At 47.1% G+C, this 20,351-nt stretch overlaps 1 protein-coding gene across 5 annotated transcripts in view; it reads left to right on the top strand.

Annotated features, from left to right (window-relative positions):
* The window catches only part of SORBS3 (sorbin and SH3 domain containing 3), a 349,900-nt gene that overhangs the window by 112,044 nt on the left and 217,505 nt on the right, over nt 1-20,351 (top strand). For all 5 annotated transcript variants that reach the window (XM_078666295.1, XM_078666296.1, XM_078666292.1 and 2 more), the window contains exons 2-3: nt 9,807-10,091; nt 15,093-15,207. In XM_078666295.1, coding sequence (XP_078522421.1) covers nt 9,825-10,091; nt 15,093-15,207 — 382 coding nt within the window. In that variant the 5' untranslated portion in view covers nt 9,807-9,824. The remainder of the gene's footprint in view (nt 1-9,806; nt 10,092-15,092; nt 15,208-20,351) is intronic.

Below are 20,351 nucleotides of genomic sequence, written 5' to 3'. Positions count from 1 at the left end.
CTTCAGGTATCTTTTTCAAGCTAACCTGGAGACAGAGAATATATGTAAAGGGATGTTTCTCAGAGCTGGTAGCAGTGGGGCTGACTCCAAGCAGAAGCACCCACAGCATAGGCACAATGAAGCGTGAGATCTTCCTCTGCAGCAATCAGGGACACAGGATAGGTTGGCTTGGAAACTTCCTTACCTGGAAAACCAGAAACTGCTGTCCCCTCATTTAATTTTTATAGGAAAAGGGACCCTGCAGTCTTCTACCTTCTGCTCAAGAAATATTCATTTGGTGATAGGAAGGACAAGAAGTGAACTCTCCTCTCTGAACAAATTGTATTTGCAATGGATGTTTTCTCTGTAAAGTAACATAAAAGTCAATAAGCATTAAAAATCCCCAAGTGTATAAGACATTGTACCATTCACATAGCTAGAATAAACCTTTATAAATCTTCAAACTAGAGGTCCTCTATGTTGGGGTTGGGCTTCAGGAACAGGCACATCAAAGAAACAGAAGCAGGTTACCTTCAAAGTAAGGGTTCATGTAAAGGAAATACCAGAAACGTAGATCTGCTCCATCTAAGCTTCAGGACTGGGCCAGCCAAGCAGAACTATAACCAGCAAACTACTTGATACACAGATAGCAGCACCAGCATTCACCAATAAGCAGATGAAACACAACTCAACTTGAAAGTCTCCACTGCTTCAGACATCCAACGCCTCCAACACTTCTTGCACATCATCCAAACCTCGATGTCCAGCACCTACCTGAAGTTCAACCCAGCCAAGACAGAATTTCTATTATGTGCCAAAAACAACAAGATGCAGTACAAAGCTGGCTCAATTACATGAACCTTGATGGTTTTAAACTCCAACTCCCACCGAATGCCAAATCATTTGGATTCACCCTGGACACCAACTTCTCCCTCAAGGAACACATTGCCAAAAAAAAAACAAAGAGGGCCTGGTACCAGCTCTCTGTTACTAAGAAATAGAAATAGTTTCTTCCAGAAAGAGACGTAAAAACTGCTGTTCAAACCTGTGTACTTTTGCATTGGGATGGTGGTAATGATTTAATTTGATTAGTGCATTTGTAGAGCGCACAAATGCAGAGGGTGTCTTGGCGCTAATGCTCTACTCCTTGGCCTCCCAGACTTCAGACTGTCATCCCTTATGGCATCCTAAACACCGCTGCATGTCTCATCCATGGCCCGAAGAAATATGATCAGCTCACCCCACACTGAAGGAACTAAGTTAGCTCCCCTTGCCATCCTGCACCATCTTCAAATATAGCTTCATCATTTAAAAAGCCACATGACCAGCGCTCCTGCTGGTCTTGCAGACAAGCTCACCATCTCTAATGGTTCGTGGCACACCCGAAGCAAGGACACCAAGAGCCTGTAAGATAAGGAGTGTCAAAAAGAAAAAAGCAAGACAACAGGCCTTTTCCATCTATGGACTCAGGATCTGGATCAAGATCCCCATATCCACCAGGGCTGCCCCAATTTAGAAAAGAGTTGAAGAGACTCATATCTTTAGAGAATTCTTCATTGCAGTGCATTAACCTCCCACGACTGTCCTTCCTCTCCTATCATTTGCCGACTTCAAGCTTGCCTTTGCTCATGTACAGCGCTTTGCTGACTTTTGGCGAAGGTCACTCTATAGAAATGCCAAATACATACATACTTGGAAGATAATTTCCAGTACTCCGAGCCTGCTTTCATAGGTGGCTGGGAGGAAGTGTCTGAAGTGCAGAGTGTAAGTGCACTACCCTCAATCACACCCCCTTTAGGCCGGCTCACCAGAATTCCATGGAAGGTTTAGTAATGTTTGGGTAAAAACACATTAGTAACCACGTCCACTGAGGCTTGGTTATCTTTTCAAACAGTCCATATCAGATCCCACATGTACCAAGAATGAAGAGAAACCTTCTCCAGCTGTGTCCTATACTTGAGTCAGCTTGAGACTTCTAGTTCTGCGTCTGCCTATTAGTTCTTACATCAACTCCTCACTTGCCATCTGATAGCCCCCAAGAAAATAAAAGATGGCATTATCGTGACACCAATGTGGAAGAAGACCAGCGCAGGCGCAAATGCACGTGCCAATCCCAGACCTGTGTTCTGTTTTCCTTCCGTGACCTAATTCCTTCACTCAGTTGTCACTCAGCAACTCTCTTTAAACCTACTTAGTGACTTCCAATTGAGAGCCAAACCCTGTAGGGGGACAGAAACCGTCATGGTTAAGCCTGAGCACAACTACTTTTGAACCTTTCCACTGCATTTAACACTGTCAGACACAACATACCCCTGGAAGGCGTAGATGAAAACTCCGGTAGGGAAGAAAGGGTACTCATTAGGTCTGAAGAGCACAACTTTCAAATATACCTATGTGTAAAGTATGCATAGAGTGGGCTCTGGATACGCCCCTTTAAACCGTGGGTTTTCTCCGATCAGCCTCTTTCAAACATTTTCTTGAGCCTTTGTCAATCAAGTCTTGGCTCAGTCCAGCCTCCGCTTGAGTGCTGGTATTGACCTGCATGAGTGACTACTTTACAGATAAAGCCCTCTCTGTCCACGCTTGCAGGCTTTCTTCCATTTGTCACTCTAATGTGCTCACTATGCATGAGATTGCACATCAAAACCAGTTCTATTGGCTTTTTTCAATGCTTGTTTAGTTCTAGTCATTCCTCGACAAAAGGGCTCACCACGTCACCCCTTTGAAAAGCATCCTAAACACCTCTGCTGTACCACAAGTATCAACTGTACGCCCTAATCTCTTTAGTGGAAATACGGCCATATAGGGCAGTTCCTCGAATCCCAGAACACTGCGTATCACATGTACACTGACGACACTATGCTACACAAAAAGCTGCAGGAGTCCAGAAACTGACAACACATCAGGGACTGCTCAGCACAGATGGAGCTTCTGCTTGGGAGCCCAATGTTCCACATCACCGATCAGATCAGCTACCTTCCATCTTTGGGACAACCCGGCCTTCAACCCCCCCAGAACATGTGAATTTGTGGGATACTCTTTGACTTCAAATTGAACTTCATTCATCAATGCCGTCTTGGATGCAGCAACATGTTTCTACAGGGTGTGGCATCTTTCCAGCCTTTTGTGCACATTTTATTACCAGTCCTTTATGAGGCTGCCAAGTTGTTCACAGAGGCGCTGAAACCCTTCCTGTATACTGATACATACATCTTGCACTATGAGTGTGAACTCTGGAGATTTTTCATCTCCGGATATTAGCTCACGTGATTACCAGTGCCTTGTAGTTGCAGCATCATTCATGCTCCAGATACTACAATACCTTTTACACTGGACTCCAGCACATTCTAGATGACCCCTAACTATGCTTCATCTGTGGGCTGAGCTATCCCAGTTACATTAATCAATACTTTTAACACAACCCTGGCTACCAACAGCTCCCACTGCAGTGCTATGTTTACTACTAAAAACAACACACAGTAAATTACCCAGATACCTCCCCATCATCCTCCACCCCATACATTGACCCCACAGATGCCTAAGGATGACCTCCTTGATCTGACTTATCACCTGTCCTTCTAGATAAACTGGTGATCTCTTTACATAAAGTGTCCCAGACAGCCTCCTCCCCACACCCCACCCCACCTTCTGCAGTCTGCTCGTTACTGTTCATCTGTCCAGGTCTAGTTACTCAAAGGTGCTCAGCCCATGTGACCAGTTCTTCTGCCCCTCCACTCCCATTCCCCAATGATGCTCAGCCCATGTGACCGGTTCTTCCGCCTCCTTCCATTCCCCAATGGTGCTCAGCTCATGAGACTGGATCTTCTGTTTGCACAACCCCCTCTCATTCCCCACACCCCTAACCACCCCTAACGGTGCTCAGCCCATGTCTCCCTCTAACTCACTCTCTACCTGTATCCTGTGCTGCAAAACATACACAAAGTGTCTACTGTCCCCTTAGATTCAGGAGAAGACCCTCAAAAACACTCCTGCCCTTTCAGATCAGGCCGATGGCTTGGCACATCAGGAATCACTATGAACAGCGGGAGTATAGGTCTCAGTTGTGCAGCAGATGCAGTGACACCAGGTCCAGAGGCCCAAGGACCCACTGAGCCCTGATTAATGCTGTATTTTACTAGCAAGCAGTAGTGGGGCCTGTGGCATTCTAGCTATTCCACTACATCGACCCTAGCTTAAACAAGGAAATGCCTCTTCTCTCTCAGGATCAGTAGTAAAACAAAAGGCATAATTGGGATTGAGTAGGCCCTCACACCCCTATGCCACTGCTCCTGCCGCACGATTGATACCACTGCCCCGGGAGACACAAAAATAAGACCTGGAGAGAGAAAGTTTCAGATCAGGGTATCTATCTATCTATCTATCTATCTATCTATCTATCTATCTATCTATCTATCTATCTATCTATCTATCTATCTATCTATCTATCTATCTATCTATCTATCTATCTATCTATCTATCTATCTATCTATCTATCTATCTATCTATCTATCTACCTACCTACCTATCTATCTATCTATCTATCTATCTATCTGTCTATCTGTCTATCTACCTTCATGTCTCTCTCTCTCACTCTCTCTGTTTCTGTCTGTACTCCTCTGGGTCTGTCTTCATGGGAAGTGGAAGTTGCAGGTTGAGCTTGCTATGAAGGTTTGTGATGGCCCACAAACTAGTGAGTGTTTGGTTATTCTGAAATTCCCATCCCAGACCTTTCCCACAGCGGTCACGGTCACTTTTGCTCTAGCATAAATCCGGGTAACTCAACCCTCCCATGTCTCACATGTCAGGAAGGGAAATGTATCGCTCCCAAACTTGCCGGGAATGTAGGCGAAGGGCTTTTTCCCACAGGAGAATAAATGTTTTCCTTATAGAAGAAAAAAATAAAATAAAAAATGTGCCTTTCAGCAGTGCAGAATCGTGGACCAAGTACAAGTTTGCATGCAGGAAACGGTTGAATGTGATTTTGACAAATGAAGAAAATGGTTTTGACGAATTTATTTTGCCAAACCATTGTTGGAAAACTTTTCTTTAGGATTGCAAACCAATCTGTTGAAAGATGTTCTTGTAGAACCTTGTTTTTTTTTGTTATTTTCCTTTTTTGGCTTTGAACAAGGTTCCCCCTTAACTCCCTGTTACTTTGGTGTTTTGATACTGATGCATATTGCTGTGTACTCTAAAACCAGTGAGCAAATGTCAGCAATTTGATAAATTGTTCAATTAAAATCAGTCGATTGAAATGAACAGTGAAGTTCGTCATAATATTGTTTTAAATTTGTGAGGAAGAATCGTTGATAAATTCATCATCTGTGCCCTCAGGTTTCAAGTGATCAGTGACACGTGTGGTACAGTTACATAATAACAGACCCAACACATTCTTCTTCTGTGCTGGTAACTTTAGTGCCGCTTTAGGGGCTTTGAGATTTTAACTACAGGTGCCTGTTCTTGTGGGAGTTCCCTGTTTCAGTGTTTCTGCGATAACAACTTTGTTGGTTCACGCTTTTTAATCATTGTACTATTATTGCAAATTATTTTTTCTTTTAACAAGCAGCGTGCTTCACTGCAGTCACATTTATTGGGGCATGTTTCAGCGGGCACCGTATGCAGCTGCCATTTATTGTAAGGAGCTAGTATTCCGAATTATTACTTTTTTTAAAACCTTGGCCCCCGGTTTGCTTCTTGTACACTTTTATTCTGTTTGAGCTTCTCGTATGAAATTACAACGTTGTTTTAGTTAGTGCTACAGCACTGCATAAAGGATGCAGGGAAGCAGTGAGTTGCCATTTTACCACTTTTTTTTACTTGCCTGCCTTTACTGATGCACAACGCACTGGTACTACTAGCATGCTGCACAGAAGATGGACACGTTCTTTAAGGTACAGCCTTTTACGGTTTCTTACACACACTCACCCCGCACTATTTTCATGTACAAAAACTATTCACTCCTTTCTTTCACGCCCAGTTTGTAGTAATGGTATAGCTCATCAATACCTGGCCGCACAGCACCCAAAATAATGTGCTCCATGGCTAAACACTTATAAGCAAGCCCGGACTGGCCGCTGCGGGCACAGGGCAATCCCTCGGGCGCCGCAAGGATGGGGGCCGGTTTTGGGCCCCTGGGGGCCGTTTTTGTTACAGGGCCGTTTATGCAGCATAGCCGCAAAATCGTCCCTGCAACAAAATCGGCTGAAAACCGGCCCCGGCAAAGAGCTCAGACCTCCCCCGGGGGGCTGGCAGAGCACTTTGCGGGGCCGGTTTTGGTTCCCAGTCCGGCCCGGCTTATAAGGTCCAAAATACAAGAACTATTGGCTATGCCAATACTTGTATTAAAGAGTTTGGGCCCTGTTTGCACTCCCACTGCCCCATTTGATCCCTCCCTCACACTCCCTGTTTCCTCTGTGTACTGGCTGCTCACACCTGCTGCCTTCCTGTACCTCCTTGTGCTGTGCACTCGTCCACCCCCACCCCCTTTAGTTGGTGCCCTTCCCACTCGTATCAGTGCTACTTTCACTTATACCCGGAAACTAGAAAATGTGTCATCCATCTCTGTATTTGCTCTCTCATTGCCTCTCTGAACTTCTGCCTTATTTTGAGGCTGATGAGGTTTCCTTGGGAAGAGCAACCATTCCGTCTCTCTCCCTCTCGTGCTTCCTCTCACCCCTCTTTCTCGCTCTCTTACGCACTCTTCCTGCCTCTCGCATGTGGTTGAGTTCAGATAATTGAGCACAGTTTCTTTCTTGTGCCTTTTCAAGGTTTCTGTCCCTCAATCCCATGCGCTCCTTCTCTTCTTGGGGTGTCTTCTGCGTACACAAGTGCTCCCTCTTAATACGTCTGTCGCATGCTCCCCTTCGTTTTCTTTTTCTCACACACTCTTTCTGCTCCTCTGTCTGGTGTTCATTCAGTAATTTGTGCACAAACTACCTATTCCTCTCTGTCTTTCTGGCTATCTATTCTGAGTATTTTTCACCCCTATCTATCCACCATGCCACATAGTTCCACTACACAAATCCACTCCACACCACACATTTCCACCCCACACAATTCCACAACTAACAATTCCAATCCAACCTACATAGTTCCACTCCACACCACATACATCTACTCCACTTCAAACCAAAACACAGGGTTAAAAGACTTTGTGATTTACAAGGCCAATAGCTCTAACTCTCGCAAATGCAAGACTTATTTCCATTACTAATGCTTGTTTATTTTTACTATGCAAATATTATCTTTTCCACAGACACATTTTTTCTTGAATAGGGTTTTTTCGTTAGTTTGACTTTTCCCCTAATTGAAGTTTCGTCAGCCTGATTTTCATTTTGGAAATCATAAAAATTACTGTATTCCTTAGGAAAGAGGTGCGTTAAAAAAATCACACGATTCATTGAATAAGTATGCCTAAAAAGCTGCAATTGTCACAGCTTTCTATGCCTACTTTTGTTTCGTTTGAATAGGGGGAAATCGTATATCTGCACCTCTGAGAAAGAGAACTTTTACGAGAGCAGATTTACTGTTCCCTTTGTGAGTTGGACCCATTGTCTTTGGCAGCATACGCCACACTCAAAGGACCAGGGACACTCAGTCATTCACAGATTCAAGACGTCTCTGTCTCTCAATCAGTGTTTTTCAGCAGCTGCTCCCACACTGGGGGATTCCTGCCCCTCCTCCCTTCAGGTTTACCTACTCCAATTCTATTTTATAGGGAATTAAAAGCTCTCCTGTCCTCAAAATTGGTTTGATAATTTTGCATTTAGTTGTCCTGTAAACAATCCGATTGGTTTCTGACATCTGAACGGCTGGTAAAGAGATTGTTCCTCCCACAGCTACAGTAAGATTTTATAGGAGCTCATTTATGTAATATTGAATAAGCTGATGATTATTACATTTGTTTTTTTTAAAAATATTTCCTGTTTCCTTTACGCTATTTTATTTTTATTTGTAAAGAGCTCTTACAGCAGGTCCTAGCATGGATCACGGTATATTAAATATTTTTAATGAATACAAATAATAAAGGGTCGAATAATTAGAAAACTGTTTCACTCTAAATATTTACAGTGCTTTAAATAAATATATAAAATACCTAGTTTATATTAAATTGCGTCAATAGGTGAAATTTTCTTATTTGCAGAATTCACTTTAATATTGCACCATAAGCTTTTCTTGCATGCCACTGTAGGGTTTTTTGACAGCTATTGTTTGCCGTTCTTGAGGAATAAAACGTTTCGTCAATTGACTGAAACATTTCTGAGTTTTTCATGGTAAATTGGGACTTAATCATATTGGGATAGAAGAAAGAAGAATACTGACTGGACAGAAGAGATGTCAGATTAAGTGATCTAGTTGTTCATTGGAACTAAGGGTATCATTACGATGGCCTGCGGACAAAGTCCGCCCGCCACCGTAACGGTATGCGGGACCTTCCGCCTGGGTGCGGCAGTCTCACACCTGCAATTAGGATGCCACCGCCACCATGGCGGTGGCATTCCCCATTCCCAGCATTGTGACCGCCCGCCACAATGCTGGGAATGCACGTTGTGCATTGGCATGCACAAGGTGACAGGCACCGTGCGGTGCCTGCCACCTTGTCCATGCCAATGTAGGCGGTACCACAGGTACGCCCCAAGTGCACTCCTCACCCCCAATACTCAGGGGGCCCGCAATGGCCCCCCACAAGTGGAAACCGCATGCCTTTCCATGGCAGTAACGCCGCCATGGAAAGGCTCATCTCCGCCCTAATCATAATATGGATGGCGGTGTCTTGCAGACACCGCCAACATGTTATGCCCTTTTTCCACTCCGTCGACGAGTCGACCGGCGGAAAAGCGGCGGACGGTCTTTCCGCCCGCCACGGGCTCCCCAGGCATACTAATATGGCGGGGGTCATTCAGATAAGGATGGCGGGCGGATCGCTACCGCCGGCCCGCCGGGGGAGTTCCGCCCGCTATCCTAATGGGCCCCTAAGTGATTGGTGAAGGGGAGAGCCCGCCGTGAAGAGTCTGGTGGCTTTGTGGGTATCAGCCCTGAGGATTTAGCCCCTGATATCTGGCATTTAGCAACATCAATCTAGGTACCATGTGTTAATGTTAATGGTTTGTATAGCACACGTATACCCAGAGGTGTCTTGGCGCTGGCTTAGCATGAACAAGACAGGAAGGGATCAATTGTTGAAGAGCCAGGTATTCAGAAGCTTTCCAAAAGACAGCAGTGAGGGGGGGGCTCTGATATTAGGGGGCAAGAGATTCCAGAGTTTGACTGGGTCCTGAAGCGAAGCTCCTTCCACCCCATTTTGTTCCTTTACATCTGGGGTGGGGAAATGTCATTGTTTCTTTTGAACAAAGGTTTCTACCAGGCTTGTACAAAGCTAAAGTGTGCTTCAGAAATTCAGAGCCTGTGCTTTCAAGAGCCTTTTTAAGTGATGTAGAGTCTTATGAGGGTCACCTATTCACATTTTTCAGAAAACTGCACCAAGGAAAACGCTGCCTTGCACTTTCCACTTCCAATTTTTTAAGGGGCCGATCTTCCCTGGAATTGGTCATTTGTCTAAAGAGTGGTTGCGCTGTAAGTAAAAATGAGCCTCCTATGCACTCAAGGGAGAGCTTTAACATGGCTTTCACCTTATAGGACTTCAATGAATCGGATTTAACAAGAAATAATTCATCTTCCAGAAATGGTGGGTGAATCTCCCAGGGAGATACTGGTTCCTTTTCAGGCTTCACTTTCATGAATAGGTATTCGTGAGCTTTGGCTTCATCCCTGTCTTGGAAGGAACACATTGATATTTCTAACTATGTTTCTTCTTTTTGTCTTTTAAGAGAAACTTTCCAACAGCGATGACAAGTGTCCAAGAGGCATCCGGCCTAGCAAGGGAAGGAGGTGGCTTTGGATCAGGCAGGCACGCTGGCACCTCTACCCTCTACGCCCAACCTGCAGGCACAGCGAGCTATCTTCACTCTACCCCAGACCCGACCCTTGGCCTGACGCTGGATGACTTCATACCATGTCACCTACAGAAAAGAGAGACCCTCCCACGTACTCAGGGTCCCGTGGTCCCTGGGGTGGGCCACACGCTGAGCCCGGAGCACCCTGCACTTGCAAAGGTAAGTGAGGTATCACCACACTAGAGAGGCCTACCTTCTCTGTTACTACAATTCTCTCCTCTGTGGGCCTTGTAGGCACGAAGGCTATCGTGGAAGTAGGACACTCAAGATCCAATCTACAGAGATCTTAGCATAGCAAGGGCCCACATGTAATAACATTTGTTGTCCATATACTCCTAAATATCATACTGTAACACCCATTTCTCCTGGCCTTCAGCACACTGCCCTATTGCATCCCAGGATCCAGTCTCCTGACACCCAGATCTCAAACATCCCAACATCCGTTGAGAGTCCTCTGGCAGCACAACTCCCAGGCCTCCTGCCCCCCAACATCGAGCTGTGAGGAAATTTACAACATTTATCCGACTGCACACGGTTACAGCTTTCCAGCCATGGAACATCCAGCTCTCTGACACCCCAATATGCAGAACTCTGACAGCCCTTTATTCTGCCCCAGTGCACTTAGGAATCTACTTATCCTGTAGCCCAGCATCCGGCCTGATCCCTACGGAGCATAACCTACGCATCAAGCCTTCCTGCCTCCCATAGTCCAGGGCTCTTGTATGCAAGCATCCTGACCTCCTGCAGCCACACACATCCACCGTTCCTCCTTCTGCGTATCCAACTTTCCTGCAGCCCGGCATCCATCCCTTCAATATGTAGGTATCCACCCGTCCTGCACCCCAACAATCAGCCCGCTTGTAACGAAGCTTGCAGCACTTGGCTCCGAAGCATCCATCCCCTGCAGCTCCACATCACACACTTCTGAACCCATCTCCACTTGCAGCGCAACATCCAGGCCTCCTGCGACGAAGCACCCATCCATGATGCACTTGAACATCAACCCCCCGCAGCTCATCATCCACGAATCCTGTAAAAACATACAGGTCCCTCTTTCTAAACATGTAACCCTCGTGCACCTGAGCACCGCATGAGCATCCAGCCCACCTGCTGCTCAGCGTTAAGCCTTCCTGAACTCAACCACCCCCATCAACTCTACATCCTGCCCAACATCCACCCCTCTTGACCATACCCATCCATCTTTCCTGCTCTGCAGCATCCCAGCCTCTTGCAGCTCAGCACCGAGCCCTGGAACCTAGATCGAGTCTTCTTCCACCTAAGCATTTCCCCCCACCTACAGTCGTGTCGAGCCTCCCTGAATCAAAGCACCCACTCCACCCAGAGCCCAAGGTCCATGCTACAGATACTTTGATGTGAAGAAAAGACCGGGGCACAAACATACTGTGTGTGTGGGAGATTCTGTCCCACTAAGAGAACTTAACTTCACAAAACCAGACAAAATACACACTTTTTCAGTTAAGGTAGTGAGTGGAACCCAAATGGGCTAGTAGTGTTCAGGAAAGAGAACTGGACCTTCACAGATGTTCAAACTATGTGCGGTTTAGTAGTCAGTGGTTGGTAGCACTGATGCAGGCTCACCCTCAAAGCTGCTAGACACTCTGGAAGCATAAAAGCTGCTGTGCAGTGACTCACTTTATTTAGGGGGTCGAGAGAGTATAATGTGACCCCACAACGACAGGGAAGAGATAGCATCAGCGGAATTGTAGGGGGTACCGTCTAAATAATCTTTATAGTAATAGCTAGGGGTCCCTAGACTTTTATTTCAGAGGGGCACTAAATCTTGATTGAAATAAGATCCCCTGAGAAGCGAGGAAAGAAGTCCCTTTGGAATGTTGGGAATGACAGTTTGCAGTTACTTACAAAGTTGCCATTTTGTGTGTTTGCGGTATATTTTCTTCCACACGCTCTTTAAGTCAACTAAATTGAAAATGGCGTTATTGTGGTTTTTAAAATGGAATTCTGCTATATGTGATACAATAGAATATTAGTCACTATATCTATGTATATAAATAAGATATTCACATGTGCAAAGGGTAATAGAGCTCGAGAAAATTGGCCAGCAGATCAGCTAGTGGAGCACGTGCCGTGGAAACTGTGACTCTGACCCCAATGAGATAGTTCAATAGATTACTAAAGTGATCTGCAGGTCACAGGATCCAATGGCAGTAAGATATCTTGGTGAATTAAAGCACCTGCCTGCTGCACAAGATGTGTGTAGATGTATATATTGGTGCGTGTCCTCAAAGGTATTTGTATTTTGTTTTTGATCTTTTATAGCATAAACCTTTCTACAATGAGCAGAAGCGCGCATTACATTTAAATCTTTTGCGTCAAAAACAATATCTCAAACTTGCGGTTGTACATATAAGGATATTCTGTTTTTAGTATCAAGTTTAAAGCACATTACAAAAACCAGGTTTTGATGAAGAGATGAGAGGTTAGAAGCATTGTATTGAAACAAGACAAGGCAGCACAGTACAGTTAGTTTTATATTGCACCGTTTTTTAAAAAGACGATTGATTTGAAGTCCGCTTTCAGCTGGTGGGAGCATTTTTAAAACTCCCTCCACCTGGGAGCGGACTTCGTGTTTGCTGTCGCTTGGCGGGAGTTTTGAAGTTGCTCCCGCCAAGTGAGAACAAACACAGGTTTACCTGCCCGTGCCAGTTCAGACTGGGAAACCGCTATGTCTCTCGGGTATACATCCAAGGACATCGCAGGAGCTGGTCCTGGCATTAATGACTCCGGGAGGGGGGTCCCGCGCCCCCCCTCCCATTTGTAATTGCAGCTGACCCTGAGCAATGGGGTCTCCGAAGCGGAAATTGGCCTGGGAAGGGGGTATTGCTTCCCCCTTTTTTACCTACAGCCTGGTCCCTTGGAATGGGGTCTCCAGGCCGAAATCAGCCTGGAAGGGGGGTCATGTGTCACCTGCCACTTTTGTAGGTCTCGGCTAGCGTAGGCTGCGCACATGCGCAGTCTCGGTGGCGAGATTTTATGTTTCCTAGTAGCGAGGGTATACACCGCCCCTCTTCTCCATTGGCTGGCTTCCTAAACGGCGGCCAGCCATTGGAGAAGAGGTTTTAGTGACGTAATTTTTCCAGCTAAGCCCATTTTTTTTCGGATTGAGGGGCGTGTTTTTTAATGTTCTTTCTCATTCTTCTCCATTGGCTGGAATGTAAAAACAACAGTCAAAAACACGCCTGTTGTTTACATTCCAGCCAATGAGAAGAGGGGAGAAAGAAAAACACGCCCCCCCAGTCTGAAAAGGACGTCATGGCCAGCACTTGTTACTCACAGCGTGTAGCTTCAGGCGGTAGGCAGTTGTTTCCCAGGCAGCGGTGCTTTCGCGGGAGGCCAAGCTTGCTGCCTCACGCTTGGTTCCCCGCCCGGTTATGTTTCTCCGGGCCTCCTGTGGAGGCTCTGCTTTCGGCCTCGTCTGCTGACTGTGGGCGCGTCGTGGTCTAGCGGACGGCCAAGCTTGATACTCACAGCGGGTAGCTCCAGGCGGTAGGCAGTTGTTTCCCAGGCAGCGGTGCTCTCGTGGCGGCCAAGCTTGCTGCCTCGTGCTTGGTTCCCCGCACGGTTATGTTTACCCGGGCCTCCCATGGAGGCTCTGCTTTCGGCCTCGCCAGCTGACTGTGGGCGCGTCGTTGTCTAGCTCCTGCGTGCGGGGCTCTCGCGACTGCGGGCCCAGGCGCCGGGGCCCTGTTTATCGGGCCGGGTGGCGTTCTGCCTGTCTCGCATGCGGGTGGGGGGCGGGCTGAGGCCTGTCTCGCGCCTGGCGCTCGCATGCGGCTGCGGTCCAGGGCGCCAGCGCATGAGGCCCTGGGCCCGCTTTTGCCATTACCCCTGCGGCGCGGGCTCAACCTTGACTGGTGCCGGAGCGCCCCTTTGGGCTGCGGGCACAGGCGCCGGTGTTCAGCGCTTCGGGACAACGGTGAAACTGTTTTTTCCCTTCATCGCATGCGGGTGGGGGGGGCTGGCTCGGCCTTTCCTGCGCACGACGTTCCCTGGTGGGCCTGGCGCATCGGGTCGTGTGGCCCAATTTTACTAGAGCGTGCATGCGGGGGGAGGCGGGCGGGCTGAGGCTTTGTCCGGGCTCCCGTGCACAGGTGATGGGTCCTTCGTGTCCAGACGGGGAGGGGGGATCCACAAGGCACGCGGCGGGCGAGTTGGGGGGCACGTTCGGTGTTCTCGGGTAGTTTCGTGGCCCGTTATAAGATCAGATTTGCCCGCACGGTCCGTGAAGGCGGGCACCCGGGCCGCGTCGGCGCTCCCTCGCCTTGGTGCGGCGGGGTGAGGTGCGCTCCTCGGGGAGGGCTGAATTCTTGTTTTCCGGACCTCCACCCGGCCCGTCGAGGAGGGGGTCTGTTTCCTCATTTTATTGCCTGGTCAGTGAGGGAATGGCATGCCAGTGGGGAGGGAGTGTGCTACAAGTGTGATAATGGCCATCAGTGCCCTGCAGGGGGGAGACTGACCTGTCAGTGGGGAGGGCAGACAGCTACAAGTAGGAGAACGCCACTCAGTGTCAGCAGGGCGGAGAATGCCATGCCAGTGGGGAGGGCAGTGTGCTACAAGTAGTGTCAGCAGGGGGGAGAATGCCATGTCCGTGGGGGGGGGCAGTGTGCTACAAGTAGGAGAATGCCCCCAGTGTCAGCAGGGGGCAGAATGCCGTGCCAGTGGGGAGGGCAGTGTGCTATAAGTGGGAGAATGCCCGTCAGTGTCAGCAAAGCCCTGCAGGGGGGAGAATACCTTGGGAGTGGAGGGTGCAGTGTCATCTGTGGAATGCTCCGACAGTGTTGAAAGTGCCCCGACAGTGGAGAGGGCAAGAGGGGGAATGCTTGATCAGCGAGGGAATGCCATGCCAGTGGGAGGGCAATGTCTTGCAAATCAAAAAGCAATGCACGATGAATAGCCCTTTGTGATGTCATTTTAACATTGCACCTTAACAAAAAAAGATTTCAGAAGGCTGTGTGTGTGTGTGTGGCTGTGTGTGTGTGTGTGTGTGTATGTGTGTGTGGCTCTGTGTGTGTGTGGCTCTGTGTGTGGCTCTGTGTGTGTGTAAACAAAACAACTTTATTCAAAAATGCCATTGTCATTCTTATGGCTTTATCCGCTCTCTCTTGCTCTCCTCCGCCATAGGTGCACGTGGTGAGGTATGATGGATCGAACACTCTGAATTTTGGGTTCTTGGATGGACCAACGACTTTGCCCAATGGAGGAGAAGCTCAGTTCCATTCATGGCCAAAGAATGGAGGTAATGTAGCAGAGATGGGAATTTGGGTTGTTTGTAGCATACCGTGAAGGAGTGGCTTGGCTTGGGATTGAGTGTTGGCAAACTAACACACAAATACCTTACTTGGGATTCCACATGATGGAATGACGTGTTCAACATTAACCTTTGAGGCATGGCCTGGTCTGAACCTAGGCTGCTTCTATTTGAAATACCTAACCCCGCAATCTCAAACTGAAATGGAATTCTCACTTGTGAGTAAATAATAGTCTTAGGGTGTCCAAGTGACTTGTTCAGAGTCGTAATTTCCAGGCTCTAGAGGTCATAAAAAAGAGGGCACTAGACACAGTTCACAGAAAGTCCAGTTTTATCTCCAACTGGTCTCCAGAAACAAACTTCAGACTGGGGCCTTACTGATGTTTAAAATGTTCTATGACCAAATGTAAGCCCATAGGAGTATAACGTTTTAAGAGTCTGTATCTCGAAAACAGCTTGTCATGATCTGGATTTTCAGTTGGCAGGGGTGTACACAGGGCGCTGGTACCCGCTAGGCCCACCAGTTGTAACAGGGAAACAGGTATAGGTTTCAGATCCAAACATGACGTGTCAATGTGATATCCTCAAGACCCTCAGACCTAGAAGATGGTTAAAATAGTTAAAGGCTCAGGGTGACCAGTTTCAGCCATCCGGTTACAAATATCAGATTTATAAAGATATGGAAAAGTTATATGTATCCAACTCAGGCATTTAAAGAGGGCCTTCACTGGCACTCCCAAAGTCAGGCATGGTGCAGTGTGAGTTGCCGTAATGCAGGCTCGCTACTTCTGTAGGTCCTTGGATCTTCTTACAAAGCCGGGGTCTTCAGTACGATTCTGATCGGCAGGACAACCGCTCACTTCCTCAAGACAGCCTCCTAAAAGGCTTCAGTTAACTTGGCCTTGCTGCGGTCCTCATAATCAAGGGTCAGCACCTGTGCATGCACCGAAAGTACAGAACCCTCTTCTTGAAGGGCAAGTGAAAGGACCAAGCTTAAGCCATAGTCCTAGGAATGTTCATAGCCTTAAGGGAAACAGCAACAAGTAAAACATCCATTGGTGCTGCTGTATCACAACTTCTTGCATTCCAGATAAAATACATATTACTGACATCAAAAGGGATTCACCTAAATTTGGGGTCATCACTGGCAGATGACCTGTACCAACCACAAGTAAAGCATCCGCTTTCATCCTGGGCTTTTTCAGTGGAAGAGAGGGGTCTGCTACTAACTGGACACGGGATGTGGTTTCAAAAGACCACTACCAGAGGCCAGGCCTGTTTGTTACTAGGTGATGCTTGACATGAGACAGAGTGAAGAGGAGCTTGGGTAATGTTGAGGAACAGATGGCTTGGACCTGGCAGGGTGGGTTTGTCCCTTCCCTGCTCACCATTGACTTTTATGGGGGTTCCAGGGTTGAAGGCCTAAGTGAGAGGAATAAGTAGGTTGTCTCATCTGATGCGGACAAAACTGATCTGAAGCAGAGGCACCATTGTTTGCAGCAGTCATATCCTTTAAAAAACACCAGGCACATGGGCCCAACACGCCTGAAATGCCACTGAATACACGGCAAACATTACATGTGCTAGGTGGAAGCAAGATCCTGGTTAAGAGTCACTGGTTAAATGACACCAGGGAGGGCCAATAAACCTGTGCCAATGACACACAAGTGAGCATTTACCAACCCCTGACCCCCTTTACCCTGCTGTGAGGGGGCAGTAGTCACCATCCTCCATTGATGAGGGTGTATTTCGGGTGCAACTAGGCCATCAGAAACTTGTCGGCTTCTGGTGGAACATGCATAAAAAGATTTGGAACACCTTCACTTCACTATCAGATTGTCCACTGCACTGACGGAACAAAAACAGGAGAGGCCAGACTATTGTGGGCAGAGTGGTACTAATTCCCATACTGGTGTAGGACTTTAGTCCCAAAACCAGTCCATGAAATATAACGTTTAGCTGATGTATTATGTGGCTAGGACAGTGGACTGTGCATCCTTAATCTGGCTCATGCACACCCTCACTGGGTACTTGTCCAGGCTCAAGTCAATAGTTTGACCCCCTCTTATTTGCAGGATACAATGTAATGAAAATGCCTCTGTTTCTAATACTACAGTGTTTTAGTATGTAAATGTTTTGTCCATTAGGAACCTGTACTCTGAATCCATAATGTATCCATCTGCATGGAAAACTATATTGCATTCGTGTTCAGTGTCTGACACTTTTGAGTGTTGCTTTACTGAGACCTGTTGGTACATTTATCCTAAGGTGAGAACTTGGAGTACTTAAATGTGACATGTAGATAGATATGTGTCGCAGGTAACCCGCCGGAGATACTAGCATTCTAATTTAAGGAGAAGTTCCATGTTTAGTGTGGTAAACATCCACAATTCTAAATGCTTTTCCTTTGAAGGCTCTTTGCTCAGTAGGTGATCCCACAAAATGTTGCGATGAAGGATTGTCATTGCTTGCTTTGGCCAGCCGTCACCCGATAAGATTATCTTCTAGCATTTCCCAAACTCTTACTTATTCCGTAAGTAACAGAATAGGTTTCACATTAGGAAGAGAACTTCTCTGGTGTCCATTCAGGACAAGAAATGGTAAGCTGACTCTCCTCCCTCTGTTAAACTTGGATGCTATAGAATGTCCAACGATTTCATGTAATTTCCATTGAAATCAATGGGCACTCCATGACGAGTTACCCTTGTCATTAGCATCCAAGTGGTTAAGCTTACTCTGTCAAATCTGTTTCTTTCCCAATGACAGGATGACTCATGCACTCTTGAACATCCATCTGAAGTGAGGCCTACTTTGAGATGTACGTTCTGCTCCTTTCGCGGGGGCATGAGCCAGAAGTCATCTTGTCGATAGATATTGGTCTGGTTGTCCATGTGTGGGTTTGGTGGTGTAGTAGTTTGTTGGTGGCAGCACAAAATTGTGTTAATGGTGCACTTTGTCTCTAGGAGCATATACTGAAGTGTATATGTGAATTTACCGGTGAATCGATGGTTGTCATGTTAGGCGGGTGCTTTACAGAGCGCAACACATACTGATAAGTGACCTCTTGGAACTGAACAGAGAAAACTAGCTCCTTGTTAGTGTTAAGTACAGCAGCAGGTTAACCATACACTTTCTGAAGCGGGTATGCCAAATTCTAGCTGGTATAGTGATCAAACAAGGTGTTTGATTGCTTCTTGTTGAAGTAAATTGGCTTGATCTGCTTAGTCAGAAATCGACCCATAATTAGCTAAATCGACTGCGTAAGCATATGCTGATCTTAGTAGTCATTGCTGGGGGGTTGTGACCTGTTTTCGTTAACAGTAGAACTGGCTCAAGAGACGAGCTATTAGTAGGTTGTGCACCAGGGGCCATATCATACAAACCGCTCATTTTCCTTGTTTGTGTCGGGCGCGTCTTTTAAAAGGTGCGCCCAGCTCAGACAAGGAAAATGCACCGTATTAGAATGATTGTGCTGCCCGTAGGGCAGTTGCGAACTCCTGCTACCCAGGGGGCAGCGCATTAAAACAGAGTGGCTGCTTTTAAGCCGCTCCGTGTTTCACAGTGCAGGCGACAACCTGCCTGCACTTTTAAGGGTGATAAGAGATCCTCTTGCAGGCGGGTGCAGCTAGTGACTGCATCCGCCTCCAATGGGATGTCGTGGGGGTCCATAGGACCCCCTTTCCCCCTCCAGAGGGCTGCCATCAGAGGGCGCACTGTCAGTGCACCTCTTGACTGCTTCTTTGCCTCTGGGCTCGGCGTTGGCGCAGAGGCAAAGGGATTCCCTCATTTGCGTGGGACAACGCCCCTATGCAATTGAAGTAACACCCTCTGATGATTTCGCTAGCGCTTTATGTGCACCAGCGCTATCGGTATTACAGAAGGGGTGCATAAGCGTCTGCAGCCCCTTCTGTAATACCACAGTGCCCAGGGGTCCGCAAATTGGGCGCAAACACCCGTTGCACCCCCCCAGGCACTTCTGTAATACAACCCCAGTTGTGCACCTAAATTTGTGGCTGCCCAGGGGGCAGTGCATTCAATTTAATTGGGCACACTTTCCCTATTTTCACCTGGTGCTCCTGTTTTATGGTGAGCCGTGGCGCAAACAGGGAAAATGCACTCGGGTATCCATAATACTGCCCATTTGCACGTGTGTGGACTAGCGGGTGAATGGTTATGTTTGCCTCTGGAGAGTAGCTGTGTGTGTATATTTGTGTCACTTTTTGTAATGTGAACAGCATTTTACACATTCACGTCAGGATCTCAAATGGAAAAAAATAGATTAAGTCAATCTAAGTGGAACTAAGTCACATAGTTGGTGATTATTCTGAAAATCTGGCATTGATTGGTGTTTACCCCAGTATTGGAACTTTCATAGATTCCCATGCTTTGTATCATTCCCCGTCGTTGGAATGGGAGTCTCGGTAACAAAAATACCATAGTTGTAGGTACAAAAGACCAAGGAAAAAGGCCTAGGCCTCATTCTCTTTTGTAGCATATCACCCTCTTTGTGTAAAAGAGACCAAACTTAGGCCTCAGCCAATCAGAAGTGCCTCACCCCTTAGAACCTTCCTGAAGGAACCTCAGTGCCTTATATTTTCTACCGCACGTTGTGCTTAGGGAGTCTCCTTTGAGCTCTGCTCAACTTCTACTCTTCAAAGCATTTACTTCATGATTTTTTCTTCAGAATCTTTCAGATTCACTTCAGGATTGTGGGCTGCCTTCCAGGATGTCAGAATTGGAGAAGAAAAAAGCCCTTTTCAAACCTTGTTCCACCTATGGCAAGAAAAGGCTTTTTGTGGAGGATAAGCACAAAGACTGCATTTATTGCCTCTATCCTGACCACAAGGCTGCGGACTGTAAGATCTGTCGCACCTTTTCGACCAAGACCCTCCGGGACCGTGAGGGTAGACTCTTGACATGGCTCCACAAGCTGAAATCCAGGAAGGACACTGTCTCTAGTGACAGTGAGGATGCAGCGTCAATGTCTTCTTCAAGAAGGTCAGTGAAGAGGGGTAGGGGTTCCCCTTCTTCTTCTATGGAAAGATCTTCCAAGGCCTCAAAAAAGACCCCCAGTGAGTCCGAGAGCCCAAGTCCCAGCAAATCTCCTCACCGAGGTGTAAAGGAGAAGGTAG

Source organism: Lissotriton helveticus, chromosome 11, assembly GCF_964261635.1.
Source record: "Lissotriton helveticus chromosome 11, aLisHel1.1, whole genome shotgun sequence".
NCBI classification, from domain to species: Eukaryota; Metazoa; Chordata; class Amphibia; order Caudata; family Salamandridae; genus Lissotriton; species Lissotriton helveticus.
This window is presented reverse-complemented; position numbering and strand designations above follow the sequence as displayed.